Source organism: Chlorocebus sabaeus, chromosome X, assembly GCF_047675955.1.
Source record: "Chlorocebus sabaeus isolate Y175 chromosome X, mChlSab1.0.hap1, whole genome shotgun sequence".
Lineage (NCBI taxonomy): Eukaryota > Metazoa > Chordata > Mammalia > Primates > Cercopithecidae > Chlorocebus > Chlorocebus sabaeus.
The window spans coordinates 128,617,436-128,633,961 of NC_132933.1; the positions used below are offsets into that span (position 1 = coordinate 128,617,436).

The 16,526-nt window shown below is 38.5% G+C and overlaps 1 protein-coding gene across 14 annotated transcripts in view; it reads right to left on the reverse strand.

Annotated features, from left to right (window-relative positions):
* Positions 1–1,016: 1,016 nt before the first annotated feature.
* Positions 1,017–16,526, reverse strand: part of ZFX (zinc finger protein X-linked) — a 67,815-nt gene continuing 52,305 nt past the window's right edge. For all 14 annotated transcript variants that reach the window (XM_037986429.2, XM_037986421.2, XM_037986419.2 and 11 more), the window contains 5 exons: positions 9,535–9,684; positions 9,159–9,302; positions 8,639–8,791; positions 7,972–8,112; positions 1,017–6,848 (listed from right to left, as the gene is read on the reverse strand). In XM_037986429.2, the coding sequence (XP_037842357.1) occupies positions 5,665–6,848; positions 7,972–8,112; positions 8,639–8,791; positions 9,159–9,302; positions 9,535–9,684 (1,772 nt within the window). In that variant the 3' untranslated portion in view covers positions 1,017–5,664. The remainder of the gene's footprint in view (positions 6,849–7,971; positions 8,113–8,638; positions 8,792–9,158; positions 9,303–9,534; positions 9,685–16,526) is intronic.

Below are 16,526 nucleotides of genomic sequence, written 5' to 3' on the forward strand. Positions count from 1 at the left end.
GGACATAAACATGCAAGGCTAATGGGGAAAACCTCACATGTTGCTAGTGTGCCAGTGCCAGAGGGCAATCCAGAATTGGACTAACCTTTATTAGGATGACGTAAGGGAACTCTTCTCCCCCTTTTCCTGTGTCCTAGCCTGGGAGGGCTGGAGTAGATGCTCCCTTTCTCTGATGAGAGAACTAGTCTCTTGATAGCTCACAAAGGAGTGGAAGGTAGGCCCCACACCTTCAAATGACTGGCTACATCAGTCAAGGCCTACATTGGAGGGAAATAGATTGGAAACAAGCTCATCTCAGCCTCTGGGTCTCCCAGTCCAGCCTTACTAGAATAAATCACACACCTAATTGGTGGTTTCTGGTCTATTTTCAATGTGGTTGGAACTCAAGAGGGGAGGACAGATGACTAGAACCTTCAAAACCCCAACAGATGGCTTTGCAATACCTCTCTTATTTCAAATAATCTCAGACAAAAGGAAATGGGTTCTGCATTTAAAAGCAGAAACTGGCCTCTTAAAAAGCAAAATAATATAGGTCTAGTTAACTATTCTATAATTTTAGTCGATGTGTTTAGATACTTCTGTGGTAGTTCACATAGCCAAACGACATCGAGAAGTCCTGAGCAAGTTTTCAGTAGCCAAGTCTCCTAGTGGCTTTACAGTCTCAACAGGTCACTGTAATGCCAGATCCTTTGTGTCCACCAATACCAGCAATACAAGTAACATGGGAGACCAACTGAATAGGAAAAACCAAGTAAAGGAAAGTAATTCTTGATTTTGACCTCAAACTTGATGGACTGAGCATTTCCATCAGAGGTCAGAACATGATTTTGAAATCCAAGTTGGTACAGATGCTACGCCTATATGCACCAGTGATATGTTCCTTGGTGCTATTATTAGTGTTGAACTACTGAAGGGAGTCGAATCACCTCTAGCAAGTTGGGAATTCATGAACTGTGTGATTTAAATCTCCTCATTTCGAGTGTATACCTTGTCTATAGCCAACACTCCACTAGGGTAACTTAAAACAAAATAGTAATTTATTTACAATAGCAAAGATGTCAAAAATAACAGGAACAATATATAACAAATCCAAGATTTTTATGAAAAAGGCAAACAATATATACACGAAACCAAAGATGAAACAAAATCCATAGGGTAAACTTAATTTGACCTTAACAGTTACAGAATGTGGCAAAATGGTTTTTTTTATTATGATTTACTTAAGTAACTCTGGGCCAATTACACACACACACCCACACCCACACACACAATCTTTTTCAGCCCTTCTCTTTTAAATGCTGAATCTTCCTCTGAACTCAATTTACCTTTGAGGAATGTAACTATGGGAGGTCACACAAGATTTAGGAAGTGCAGGCTATTTACATGTGCGCTAAAGGTATACTTGTTGACTTGGCAGGCTTACACTTTTAAAACAGCAAACGGAAAGTATCAACTGTCTGGGTCCTATTTTTCTCTCACTGTTCATTTCTGATTTTTTGTCATTTTCTTATCTACCACACAAATGTTGAACTAGTCATCTTTTAGGTTCCTCAAGTGCTCTAAAAGTGTTTCCCAAGTTTGAACAGGCATCAGAATCACCTGGAGAACAAGTTAAAACAAAGATCGCTGGGTCCCACGCCAGTTTCCCAATTCAGTAGGACTAGGGTGGGGCTGAGAATTTGCATCTTTAACAAAGTCCCAGGAAATTAAGACGCTGCCAATGCTGCCCGGCCACACTTTGAAAACCACTGCTCTGAAAGACTGTCCCTTTAAGATACTGATTGGCCATGTTTTTCCTTACATGAATGCTAGAATTTGTGGGAAATGAAATTGTTAATACTGGGATTCCCAGAGAATACAGCAGCACGTTATCTGACTTGTTGGATCACAGACAGGTTAGGTGTCATTTGTTAGGTGTTCCATTACAAGTTTTTCAGCATGCTATGGTTTTGTCTGATATATGGCTCTGGACAGTGACATTCTTCACATTCCCTTCGTTATTTACTTAAACTTTTGATTTATTGTTTCAACTATTAGGCAAACATTTGTTTGTTCATACAGTCGGAAGAACTGCAGAATGTTGTCTATAAAATCAAAGATGGCACAACTCTATCTCTTTTGACTCCTGACATTTACTTAACTGCCGATTTTTAACTGTGGCAATGACCATTCTCTAGTATGTTAGCATCTACTAGAGTCCTCTAAACTGGGCACCAAGTGGTAACTCGAGGGCACGACTTCTGCTGTGGAGGTGGTAACAGTACCCACTGATTAAATATGCTGTAAATTAATACTGAAATGAACTTTATTAAGTGCTCTCAAAAACCACTTTATGCATGGGTAATTTATCTCAGGGGAACTGGAGATGCTAATAAAACAAATCCTTTATGAAGATAAAAGAAAAACTGAATTCCAAGGACATGCTCATCAAAGGACTCACCAATCACCTCTTAACTTCTCTATTACTTGCAAATTCACAGAACTGAAATGTTACCAGTATTTGCATCCAAGTCACAAAATTCAAAGCAATCAAGCACTTTGCATTCCACTGCTGTGAAAAAGGAATTAAGAAATGGGGGGATGAAAATAATCCACTGCTTTTGATGTTTATTAGGTTTACAAAAACTGTACATTTTTTTTTCCTTAAGAAAAAGCATTAACTTAGTACTGGTATCAAATAGACTAAACATTCAATAACAGGAAAATATTCTGATTTTTATTTTTGCACGTTATTCTCAAGTACACAATTACAATAATGTCACACATCCCTATATGATTTTCTTTTTATGTATTTTACTTTCTTTACAAAGTGTACAGAGGGAGGGACATACAATATTTAATAGGATATTTCTACAGAACAATAACTTATATTATGTCCTTGTAAAAATCTGTACCTCTTTAAAACATTTAACTGAAACATCCATTTTTTTAGCTTTGCTAATCAAAATTGTTTTAAGAATTAAAACTAGGTTGTAACTAATGTCAGTACATAACAGTGACTACGATTTCATTTTCTCTTTATACAGACAAATGTTTTATCATATTCACTTGACCAAACCCTTAAATACCTTTTAAAGGTTTTAATATTGTGCTTTAAAAAGAAAAGAACTGTGTATGATTCCAGAGTATGTAAGAGAAATATAAAATGTGTGAAGTGTTGTGTTCTTTATCTTTCAGTTTATTTAAAAAAAAAGACCCAATCATTTATATTTTCTGTATTAATTTTATAGGATTTAAAATTAATACATTTCCACTTTCATTTAAGTGTTTTTACATTATTTCTGGGAAAATAAAAATTAAGGGAGATTTTAAAGGTTCTCACAAAAAAACAGACAGAGCTTTCAAGAATCGCAGGGCAATGAATCACGGATCACAAAATTGCAAGTTACTTTAAAAAAAAAAACACATTATAGGGGCCAAGAAGGTACAGGAATTTCCTATAAGATAGGCTAGGAAAACCCATGCCTTGACTTTGATTGGCATTTGGGCTAGAGTTCACACCTGCCTAAAGCACTTGATTTAAAACTAAATCAGTCTAGCACTTCAGGTTTGCCAAACACCAAATATTTTTATTTCTAACCCTAAAAATGTAACTCTTGAATACAAACATCAATGGCAAAGAGAAAGATGAAAGGTAAAAACCTAAGTACACAGGGGACGGAGCACCATAATGAGGTGGCAAGGCAGCTATCGGGTGGGAAGACAATTTCTAAATATCCTACAATGTGCTAGATGCACATGGACCAATAGCCAACTGAAGGGACCCCAAAAACTGTTTTCTGTTCTCCAAGATTCGTCTTAACACAACCAAGTTCTAATTAACCGAGTTTGTTTTATGACTGTATGACACTGATTCAGACCTATGTGGTGTCTAAGCATGGTGGCTCACGCCTGTAATCCCAGCACTTTGGAAGGCCGAGGCAGGTGGATCACGAGGTCAGGGTTCAAGACCAGCCTGGCCAAGATAGTGAAACCCCATCTCTACTAAAAATACAAAAAATTAGCCAGGCGTGGTGGCAGGCGCCTGTAATCCCAGCTACTTGAGAGGCTGAGGCAGATAATTGCTTGACCCCAGGAAGCAGAGGTTGCAGTGAGCCAAGATCATGCCACTGCAGTCCAGCCTGGGCAACAGAGCGAGACTCCATCTTAAAAAAAAAAAAAAAAAAAAAAAAAAAACCACCTTTGGAAGACTTAGTGATGTTCCAAATAAGGCCTCAGACTTTCCTTATCTACTTTAAAACACATCTTTACGTTTTAATCAAAGCCAACTTGAGTGTTAAGTTTTTAAAGTTTGCTAACTGTAACTGTCTGAGAAATACCAGATCGGCCTGAACTTGCCGAGTGTGATGCCATAATTAGCACCTGTTCTCTGGTCCACAGAGCCATCGCTTCTTTTCCATCCCTCTCACTAGGTAAGACAGAGTTCCCTCTCGGGCTTCTCAAAGAGAACTGTGGGAGTCATGTCTGGATACTCATTTGCTTTTCAGAAAAATATAAAGACATGGAGCTGAAACTGTATGAAAACATTCTACCTAGAAACATCTTAACCTCTATTTTTCAATTACCAAAGATATTTAAAAGAAAATATCTTTACTCTTTAAAAATACTAGTGTCCTTATTTTCCTTCTAATTCTTCACCTGAGTAATCTCTCTGAAGAGCATGACTTACAAAATGCTCTCTCATGCATCCCTGGATCTTTCATGTTATTGTAAATTTAATACTTTTCATTATAGATTTTAAACAACTACTGTAACTTGGGGTTGTGTGTATAAATATATAAAATAAGCAATACACACAGGTACATGATATATATGTGTATATATATAATTCGGGGTACATTTACATACATAAAGTTGCAAAAGATCCTATAAGCCATGAGTTACCTCTAGGAGATTCCAAAATGCAGTCCTCAGTAAATGTCATTTGTAGCACAAAACCATTCCAAGACGAAGCCGCACAGACAGAATAATCAAAATACAACATGATCAAGCATAATTTTTCAATAAGATTTTCTAAAAGTTTGCTATGCTGACAAAAGATGTAAATAATCCAAAGAAAATCAAAAGTAATATATTTGAAAAGTAAACACGAACCCAGCCACTGCTCTTAAGCAAAGCCAGGGACGCAAAAGCTCAAATGGAAACTTTCACTGTCAAGTGGTCTGAAAATATTAAGTAAATGACTTCCATGTTATGATAATTAGACCTGACTGTAAAATCTCCCATTTATATTAGTAGATGTCTCTGACAATTTTATTGTGAGAAATGTATGGGGAAGGAAAATGAGTCAACATGAATACTTTCAGAGTTACCAATATAAAGTTACCTTAAGTTAATGGTCTTAGAAGAGTACCATCAAGGTAAGCAAGGTAAATATTTAAATAAATATAAAATTCTAAGATATAAAAATTCGGTATAGAATCAGGGATTACTTTATTAAAAGTAACTAGCATGTTGCCAGTTTTCCCCATTTATTAAACAAACTGAATTCAGAACACACTACTGAACAAAATGTATATTAAAAAAAGTCAACTAGAAGCAATAATTCTATTTGTACACAGCATAAATCAATATACAGTATTGTATGTGAACGAGACTGATTGGCTTTAAAATGAATTTTCTGCTTCAAGGCCAATATCTCTACAAACGTCTGTAGAAGTATTGTTAGGGCAGGCCAACTTCTTTATGATGTCTCATTATGTGCTGGTTCTTTTCTGAAGGTCTTCGGAAGCCTTTCTTGCAGTACTCACACCGGTGAGGATAGTCTTTTGTGTGAATGGAAATAACGTGCCGTTTAAAGCCTGAGGCATCTGTAGTGCTATACTCACAGTACTCACACTGATACACTTTCCTGCCACTGTGTGTCTTCATATGCTTTTTAAGCTCATTCTGTTGCCTAAATCCCTTTCTACATCTCTTGCACCTAAATGGAAGATCCTTTGTGTGAACTGAGAGAATATGGCGACTTAGAACAAACGGATCTGCAATCTTAAAGTCACAATGTCTACACTGGTGCATTTTTTTGCCCTTGTGGGCAGCCACGTGTTTCTTGAGTTCTGAAGGCCTATGAAAGCCTTTATCACACATGTCACACTTATGGGGGTAGTCTTTCGTGTGAACTGAAATTATGTGTCGTTTCAAATCACTTGAGTTCGAACTCTTGTGGTCGCAATGCAAACACTGGTGTGTTTTGCTTTCTTGGTGGATAAGAGCATGTTGCTGCACCTCTTTGGTATCCGAGAAAGTCAGAAGACAAATGTCACACTTGAATGGCATCTCTTTACTATGCTTAGTTTTGACATGCGTTTTCAAGTTAGAAGAGTCTGCAGACCTATATTCGCAGTACTGGCATTGGTACGGCTTCTCCCCAGTATGGATTCTCATGTGCTTTTTGAGCTCTGAGGGGTGACGAAAACCCTTACCACACTCCACACAAATATGAGGAAAGTTCTTGCTGTGGACCGCCAAGAGGTGGCGATTCAGTAACCCTTGTTCAGCTGTCTCGTATTCACAGAATTTACACTTGTGCATTTTGTTGGCTCCTTTTTCCTTATGCACCATTTTGTGAGTAAACAAAGCCCCTGCATGAGAGAAATGCTTCCCACACTCATCGCATTCTATGGCCTTCTCTGCCTTGCTGGTCAGCTTGTGGCTCTCCAGGTGGTTGTGTAAACTTATCTTCTTGTTGGTAGTGTAATCACAGTCAGTACAGCGGTATTTCTTCTTGGCAAGGTGTTCGGGATGGTTTTTCATGTGCCTTTTCAAAAAACCTCTCGACTTAAACTTCTTCCCACAAATCATGCAAGGATAGACAGTCAAAGGATGTCCATCAGGGCCAATAATTATTGCTAAGAAAGGAAAAGAAAGGAGTATGAGTGCTCAAACCAAGTTCTGTTCCAGTTTCTTTGCGAATGTAAAGTGTGGTTTCTGACCACTGTTGGCCAAGGACTCCTAAATTGGACTATTTGCTACTTAACATTCCTTTTACTGTTTTTCAACACAAGAGATATAGCAACCTAGTCATAGAGAAAATGGTCTGGAAACTTCATTCATGAGGACTGTACCACCTTCACTCCCTCTAGTTTAATAAAATTAATGAATATGTAACTTTTATCAATTAGTGATTAAACCTACAGCAATTTAGAAATTGGTGGAAAACTGGCTGGGCATGGTGGCTCAGGCCTGTAATCCCAGCACTTTGGGAGGCCGAGGCAGGCAGATCCCCTGAACTCAGGAGTTCGAGACCAGCCTGACCAACATAACATGCTGAAAACCCGTCTCTATTAAAAATATGAAAATGAGTGGGGCACAGTGGCACACATCTGTAATCCCAGCCACTTGGAAGGCTGAGGCAGGAGAATCACTTGTACCCAGGAGGCAGAGGTTGCAGTGTGAGTTGAGATCATGCCACTGCACTCCAGCCTGGGTGAGAGAGCAAGATTCTGCCTCAAAAAAAAATAAACTGGTGGAAAATTATTCATAAAAATAAACTTTGGTGACAAAAATTTCCACTGTTTATTCCAAAAAACATAACTTACATTAACTTACAGCAAAGTTTAAACCCATAAAATTTTTAATACGCAAATCATCATACAAGAATAGGAATGTCGTATGAACTAAAGTACTTATCCTGCTGCTCTGTAAATTATGCCTGCTTTATGCTGACATAGATTCTCTATATTTACAAAGTTAATGCTTATAACATATTTGAGGGATTTCATTCCATGTACACATAAAAATCATCCAAGTTTTGAATTTTTCTCATCCATGTTTCTCAGTCATGTACTGTTTTTCTTTTTATCTAAGGAAATCATTCATGAATATCACTGAATTCTGAAAATTATATTTTCAAGTTCAAGAGACAAAGCTACATATGGTCTAGCAGCTAAAATGCCATTGTGACACCCCTGTGGATACATACTAGAGCTTCCTCTGAGAGCACGCTGCGCCATGGAACTCGTGCGCCCTCACCTGTTTGGTACTGCCTGGAATCAGGTCTTCTCCTTTTCTTTGGTTTTTGTTTAGCCAGTCTGCCGAGGCCAGCAGACTCATCTATGTGCAAGAGGGCACTTGCAGTGCCATTCCGGTTTTCAATTCCATCAGAATTATTACCTAACAATGTGTATTAAAAAACAAAATTATACAGTATTATAAATTTTAAAGAATTAGGAATTCTTTATTAACTACAACAACGAAAAGTAAGCCATGATACTCATGAATGACAGAAATTCCCCATTCTAGGTCATGGGTTTTATGAGCACATTTATTATCGTGAGACCGCAGGAAACGCCTAGCTTCCAAAGCTAAAAAACGCATGTCAGCAGTTTTGCCCCATGGACGCCCTTGTCTCCCAAAATGAAAAAGTCATGGGCCAAATATAATCAAGATGAAAACTTTCAGCTTGAAAGCCTGTGTACTTCTTGCAGTACTTCCTTCTACATAATATACACATGAAGGAAATTCCTGTCAAAAATAAACACAAAATGTAGACTTTATACTCTAATTCAATTCAAATAATCCTTACAGGACACTGGTATTTCAGACTTCTGAAACCTAAGACTACAGAAACCATTTTTCAATCATGGATTCATGTTCAAGAACCAACTTCTTCAATGCTAAGAGGTGCTGGGCAACTTACCATAAGCTGCTGCCCATGCTATCGGCATGAAGGTTTTGATTTCATTGTCGTCCATTTGCTGCTCATGCACAGCAGCGGCTGCCGCTGCTGCCGCAGCATCCTCCTCTCCTACAATCACTTCCATATAAACTTCGTCAGCAATTTCAGCAACATCTAAGTAAAGGAGAAAGTTACAAAAACTTCTGTGACCAGGTTTACAGAAATTACAGGAAACATGTTTTTATTTGAATTCAGTTAATAGACAAAATGGAAAGAAGGTCCAAATATTACATACCTAGAACATAGCTTTCACGTAGTAAACACTCAATAAATATTTGTTGAATGAATCATTCACTTCTTGGCTTTCACCATAACTTGGTTTTAAAGCAACATTATAAGCATACATAAAAGAGTCACTGATGTTTCCCTTGGAATGCAGTAGCATAATCATCTCTAAAATAATGCTACTTATTTCAAACGCTGGTCACTTAAAAGCTCCAGAAACATAAAATTTTCTCCCACAAAAAGGCCACCTACTTACTTAAATCTTCATCTTCTGGCTGAGAGTCATTGACAGTCATATAAACCATCTTTTCCCTGGGCACACGAATACTGCTGTTCTGATCAAGCAGTTCAACTCCATGATCATTCTCAGGCTCACTCTCCACAATGTCTACAGTTCCACCTATCCGAGAAGAAGACAGCTTCAATAATTTATTTGAAAACTTCATTTCCATCTATTTCTTTTTACATACTTTTCTTATTACTTTTTACAAACTTTGCTATTACGACATTGGAATTCTTATACAAAAGTTACTTCAGAAAAGATTCCAAATGTTCTCAATCTAAATAACCCAAAAGTAATCAGGCTGAAACATTTGGATGAGGATGTACAATGTCTAAACACTTCTTCTTACCTAAGTCATCTTCTCCAGGGTCAGCTTTAAAAATGTACACCTTGATGACTTCAGGGCAAGTGCCATCCACTTTACAAGGATCAATTTCCGACTCTGTGTCCATGGTCATTCCAGAAGAACCGTCGTGTTCTATTTTGCCAGCATCATCCACTAAAAAGGAAGGAAATAAATCACAAATAATAATAGATATTTAAATAAAATGTTACTATTTGCAAAAAAAAAAAAAATTTTTTTTTTTTTTGAGATGGAGTCTCACTCTGTCACCCAGGCTGGAGTGCAGTGGTGTGATCTCAGCTCACTGCAACCTCTGCCTCCTGGGTTCAAGCGATTCTCCTGCCTCAGCCTCCTCAGTAGCTGGGACTACACGCGCCCACCACCACGCCTGGCTAATTTTTTGTATTTTTAGTAGAGACGGGGTTTCACTGTGTTTTCCTAATCCACCCGCCTCGGCCTCCCAAAATGCTGGGTTATAGGCGTGAGCCACTGCGCCCGGCAAAAGTTCTTTTACAAATATAATCTCTGGCCGGGCGCGGTGGCTCAAGCCTGTAATCCCAGCACTTTGGGAGGCCGAGACGGGCGGATCACGAGGTCAGGAGATCGAGACCATCCTGGCTAACACGGTGAAACCCCGTCTCTACTAAAAAATACAAAAAACTAGCCGGGCGAGGTGGCGGGCGCCTGTAGTCCCAGCTACTCGGGAGGCTGAGGCAGGAGAATGGCGTGAACCCGGGAGGCGGAGCTTGCAGTGAGCCGAGATCCAGCCACTGAGCTCCAACCTGGGCGACAGAGCGAGACTCTGTCTCAAAAAAAAGAAAAAAAAAAAAAAATAATCTCTAACTTGATTCACGTAAAATTGGATTTTACCTAGACAAGTAAAAGATTCAATAAATACATTTCTAAAGACTTCTAAAAACAGAAGATATTAAAGCAAAAAATACTATACATAGAGAAAACTACTGGTAGCCTAGAAAACTGTAAATACAAAAGAATATACTTATAGCCTTTGCTAAGCCATAAGGTAAAAGCACTCCTATATTAAAGATATTCTTCTAATACTAAAATCTTCAAAGAACTAGCCAGGTGCAGTGGCTCATGCCTGTAATCCCAGCACTTTGGGAGGCCAAGGTGGGTGGATCACTTGAGGCCAGGAGTTTGAGACCAGGCTGGGCACCATGGCAAGACCCCCATCTTTACCAAAAAAAAAAAAAAAAATTTTTTATATATATATATATATTTTATATATATATATATATAATTTTTTTTTAAACACATACAGGCTATTATACCTTCTTTAATGAGAGCAATGGGTGTATGAGAATATGTTTAAATTCACGTATTGCTGTATTTGCCACCAAGGACCTAGACTCACTATTGTCATAAACTAAAATTGTGTGTGTACGTTATACGTATTTACATTTAAGCAGATTGAAGTTGAATTTCCGTTGGCCATCTCATTGCAGTGTACCTTTCTGGAAATCATGTTTTGATTATTTTCAAATGTATTATTCTATTGGAGACAGATCATATCAAATGATACTCAAGAATATATATATGTGTGTGTGTGTGTGTGTGCATATATATATGTATATATATAAAAAAAAAACTGGGCATGGTGGCACGTGCCTGTAGTCCCAGCTACTCAGGAGGCTGAGGTGGGAGAATCACACAAGCCTGGGAGGTCAAGGTTACAGTGAGCCAAGATAATGCCACTGCACTCCAGCCTGGGTTACAGAGTGAGACCCTGTCTCAAAACAACAACAACAAAAAACTTAGAATGTCCTAGAAGTAAAATCAAGAAATAGTCTTCATATATAAATATTTTATAAGCAGTACTTCATGGTCACTATTCTTGAGTATCATTCGATATGATCTATCCCCAATAGAACAATACATTTGAAAATAATCAAAACATGATCGCCAGAAAGGTACACTGCAATGAGATGGTCAACGGAAATTCAGCTTCAATCTGCTTAAATGTAAATACACATAACATACACACACAACTTTAGTTTATGACAATAGTGAGTCTAGGTCCTTGGTGGCAAATGCAGCAATATCTGAATTTAAACATATTCTCATACACCCATTGCTCTCATTAATGAAGGTATAATAGCCTGTATGTGTTAAAAAAAAAAAAAAATGAACAAATGAAAGAGAGACACAGAGGGGGATAAAAAGAGAAAAAAAAAAAGATACATATGACTTCCAATAGTAGAGACTCGGGGGATATACAACAAACATCACATTTATTTATTTATATTTTATTTTTATTTATTTATTTATTTTGAAACAGAGTCTCTGTTATCCAGGCTGGAGTGCAGTAGCACAATCTTGGTTAATTCTGCCTCCTGGGTTTAAGCAATTCTCCTGCCTCAGTCTCCCAAGAAGCTGGGATTACAGACGCCGGCCACCACACCCAGCTAATTTTTGTATTTTTAGTAGAGATGGGGTTTCACCATGGTGGTCAGGCTGGTCTCAAATTCCTGACCTCAAGTGATCCACCCACCTCGGCCTCCCAAAGCGCTGGGATTATAGGCATGAGCCACCATGCCCAGTCCAACATCACATTTTTTAAAACTTTACAAAGTAGCCAAGAAAGTAAGTGTCCTGTTATTCACAGGACCTGGAAAATAAAGCTGCAAAAAATGGTGTCTTCAAATAACAGACTCTGGATTTGAATAAATACCAACCAAAAGCATAATCCCCATATAATGTAGCCTTACATTACACGTCCCTTATGGGCACTGACTGCTATCTCTAGGTCAATAAAAAGTGTAGCAAAGACTAATGAAAAGTTAGCACCCAATACAATTTAATTTATCACAAAAGTTGGGTTTTTCAATGTTGAGTCCATTAGTGAAACTCTGAAGGAATGTTCTCTCTGCTCTAGGCCCAGCTGGCCTATCTGGCATAGTGGAAGACCAACTAGAGGGGAGCAGGACTGAGGCCCAGAAAAGAAGGCTCATTGAGCTTGTTTGTAATACCTGCAACAAGCCTTTTCATTTCCCCTTTGCCCTTTTAGTTCCCTTTCTGGTGTTCCTCTGCTAGATCTGTTTTCCTTTTGGATGGACATTGTTTTATTCAGTTCAGCAAACAGTGAATCACAACTACATTAGACTCTAGGCAGGTATTGGAGATGCAAATATGAAAAAGTCAAGGGCTCCAGAAATTTACAGTCTTGTGGCAAAGTGGACAAGTAAACAGGTGGGTATTTTTAAATGTAGTAATAATAACGCAGCTACCATTTACTAAGTGATTATGGTAAGTACTACTTAATACTTACAACAACCCTGTGAGGCAGATGGTACAATATTCTCTACATTTTACAGTAGAGTAAACTGAAGTTTAGAGAGGTTGAGTAACTTATCTGGAGTCACACAATTCACATCTCAAGCTACGCTGGTCCCAGTCAGGGCTTGTCAACTTCTGGAATTTGGAGCATGGGGTTTAAATTGGTAGAGGCAACTGTGATTTTTGAAAAATTAAAAAACAGTGTAACTATCTAAACATGCTTTCTTTTAGTGGAAAACGAATGAATGTGCTCATGACTCAGGCAGGCATAATTAGTATTGCAACCAAGGCTAGGTGGTGGTGATTCTGACCACTATAACTTTTAACATTCACAGTCATCCCTTGTGTAATTTATACCCGTTATACCAAGACAGAACTCAGATTCTGACATCTTTGAAATGATACTTCTGCAAAGTTCTGTCACAGTCTCCATCAGCTCCAAAAACTCTGTTTACCTAATCAAAATTCTTACGCAGAACATCAAGATGAATCTACTATCTCAAAAGCCAACATTAAAAAACAAAAATACAGTGACAAATTATCAACTTAACTTCTGACTTATTGAGAATCAATACTATCCACATCCCAAATTACATGCAAAGAAAAGCTTGAAAATGGCAGCCCCAAACCTTTGTCATTTACAAACATAAAAATTATAAAATTTAATCAGCTTGTTTCAAATGCAAAGTTCAAGAATCCCAAACTCTGGGTCACTGAAAGCAGTTGTTGTTTTGGTCTATTTTTGATATCATTAATCACCAAACTACATTCTAATATATCTTCAGTTTCAAAACCAAACAAGTCACTTAAAAATGCGCTTGTTGATAAATTATACTTTTTCTTACATAAATTGAAATGAAGGTCATTTATGAGAAAAAAGCAAAAGCTTGTTTATGTACATTGTAAGATGACAATGTTGAACCCTCTAATGCAATCTTTAATAAATTGATACAGAAAAATGAGAGGATGAGAGTCAGAAATGACTGGCAAACATCATTGTGCACTGATCTCTGCCATGGGAACAAAGGAAAGATACCTCACCCAGGTTAAGAGAAAGAGAAGGGCAATTACATAAAGGGACAAATGAAGGGAGACACAAAATGGTGTGATGGTAAGGGAACGCATGGTTCAATATTGCTGGAATGTGAGGGTCAAGTGTGGCAAAGGACGTGGCAGGAAATGCAGCCGACTGCGAAGCTGAAGCCAGGTCACAAAGGGCCTTGTGCACAGGCAGAGGGACTCAGACTTTATCCTTGCAGGCCAAGGGTTTCTCAGTCTAGTCAGGTGTCAACATCTCTTAGGGAATTTAAAAACAAAGCATCCAGTCCAGCAGCTCTACAGAATCAGAATCTGCAGCACTCGGACCTGCTATACAGAGACAGATTTAGGGGCGTCCTGCCTCTCGGACTCTGATGAGAGGCTGGAGAGTATCTGCGCAGGACTGAGAGACTTTCACACAGAGCAGTGACTAAGTCAGGTGCCCATTTCTGCTGGCCTTGGAAAGGTAGATCCAACGAGATCAAAGCATGGAGCTGACTTGCGTCTACTGCAGTAATGCAGGTGACAGATGGCGAGGCCTTGAATCAGGACAGAGGTAGTACAACTGGCGGAGTGGGCTGGACTTGAGGCCTATCTTGGGACTGAAATGAGTAGAACTTGGTGTCTGACTGAAAACCTAACATGACAAAGAAGCCAAGGATAACTAGGTTTTTAAAATTTAGGTGACTGAGTGACTGGGGTAAGAAATGTGAGAAATGAGGAAAAGAATCTCTCTTCCTGCATGTTTGATTAATTTAAGGTCCCAAGGATAACGTCCTGAAAAGCCCTCAGAACCAGTGATTGTCGCTATTGCTTTGTGCTCACGGCACCCTTTGCTTGCTTCTCTCGGAATACATGATTCACTGTGTGGCCACTGTCTGGTTTTTCTCCCCGTCTTTCCCATTGACACAGCAGAACCTGTATTTTCATTACTCAGTCTTTTAAGACCCAGTCTGGTGATGGTAGATGATCAGAATATTGATGAATCAACAATTCACTGAATGAATGAGATGTGAAGCCAGCTGCTTAATATTCAAGTCTGAAAGTGGAAGGCTGACACAGTTTGGGGAGCCCTCAACTGTGTTAACTAAGCTTTGTCATCACGCAGTGAGAATCTGCAGTGTGAGGACAGAGTCCCAGGGAATGCCATAGTTGAAGGGAGGGGCAAGAATAGTTCATAAAGAAACCAGAGAAGGGAAAGCTGTAGAGGGTGGTAGAAGGGTATGAAGGAAGCTAGGGAGTTAAAAGATGCAGGAAGCCTAGTAAGTAAGGCCCTAGTAAGTAAGTAATGCAGCACCACACAAGAAGGAACGTGGAGAAGGAATGTCCACTGTGTAGTAGCGTGAGGTCGCTGTTCTTGGTTAAAATCAGTGGAGTGAAGGCCATAAGGGGTCAGACTAGAGTGGGCTGAGGAGTCAATGGAACATGTGAATTTCTTCGAGTCTAGTTTGAAAAAGGCAAACAGAAAGACAATAACTAGAATGGGTTGCAGAGTCAAGGACTTTTCCATTTAGTATTAGTAGATAAAAATACTCAAGCATGCTCGGTCTGTGGGAGAAAACAGAATAGAAAGTGAGAGACTGAAGCCAGAGGATATGAAATTTGGGGATCCAGATCTCAGAGGAAAAGGGATAAATGAAACTAGGAGCAAAGATGAAGGAATTTTCCTTAAATAGAAGGAGAAACACGCTATCCTTCTGAGACTTGAATGATAATGTAGCTATGCTGTGTTTAGGGAAGCAGGGAAGGTGATAATGCAGAAAGTTGTAGTTTATGGCTGGTGGCTTCAATCATAGGTATGAAACAGGAGGCAAGAACTTGGGTAATCAGTGAGAAAACAAAAGACTGGGTTAAGAGCTTGAGAAACTAGAGAAAATGAGTGATCCAGGACAAGCTTAATGATATGAAGGTTCAAAGAGTCCAACTGGTTAAACTCTTTGCAGTTAAAAAAACAACTACAGGTTCTCTAAACACTGGACATAACTATCTAAATTAAAGTATCTTGATTATGCTTTATAAAAATGGTTTGTAGGGAGAAAGAGTCAGCATTAATGTTCTTACTTCTGGACTGATACGTACTTACCCTTTTTCAAAGCTATTTTTATGACATACCCGGCTAACTGGGCCAAGGTTATTTTCTTAAAGGTGGTTTGGAATTTCAAACCGAGGTAGCAATGGAGGGATAAAGTTATCACCAAACTAGGAGAAAATTTGTAACATCTTCAGATAACTTAACTCAAAACAGTTTGATGATGTTGATAAAGCTGGCCTCTTTTGAGAAGGCTTGTCAAAACTGATTCCAGCAAGTACTGGAAAATCCAATGTCCCTCTGTTTAAAAATAACAGGGCCAGGCTTCTTGTTTTTGCATGTCAGTTTGTCTGTACCCTTCAGGTTAAACCTTTGATGACTAGAAAATCCAATCATTTTAGAGCTTGCAAAATGTCATGGTTTTACCTGTAACTTGGAGTAAAAGACCTCTGTTTGCTTTCACAAATGTGTGGGAAAACACATTCCAAATCTATGAGCTTACCTGGTAGCAAAGCTATTCTATTACATAAGTATAATTCACCTTCAGATTTTCACCTTGAACATTTATCCCACTAAATCTATAAAATTATTCTGAATATGAAATGTTACAGGAATGATTTATCTTTTAAAAAGA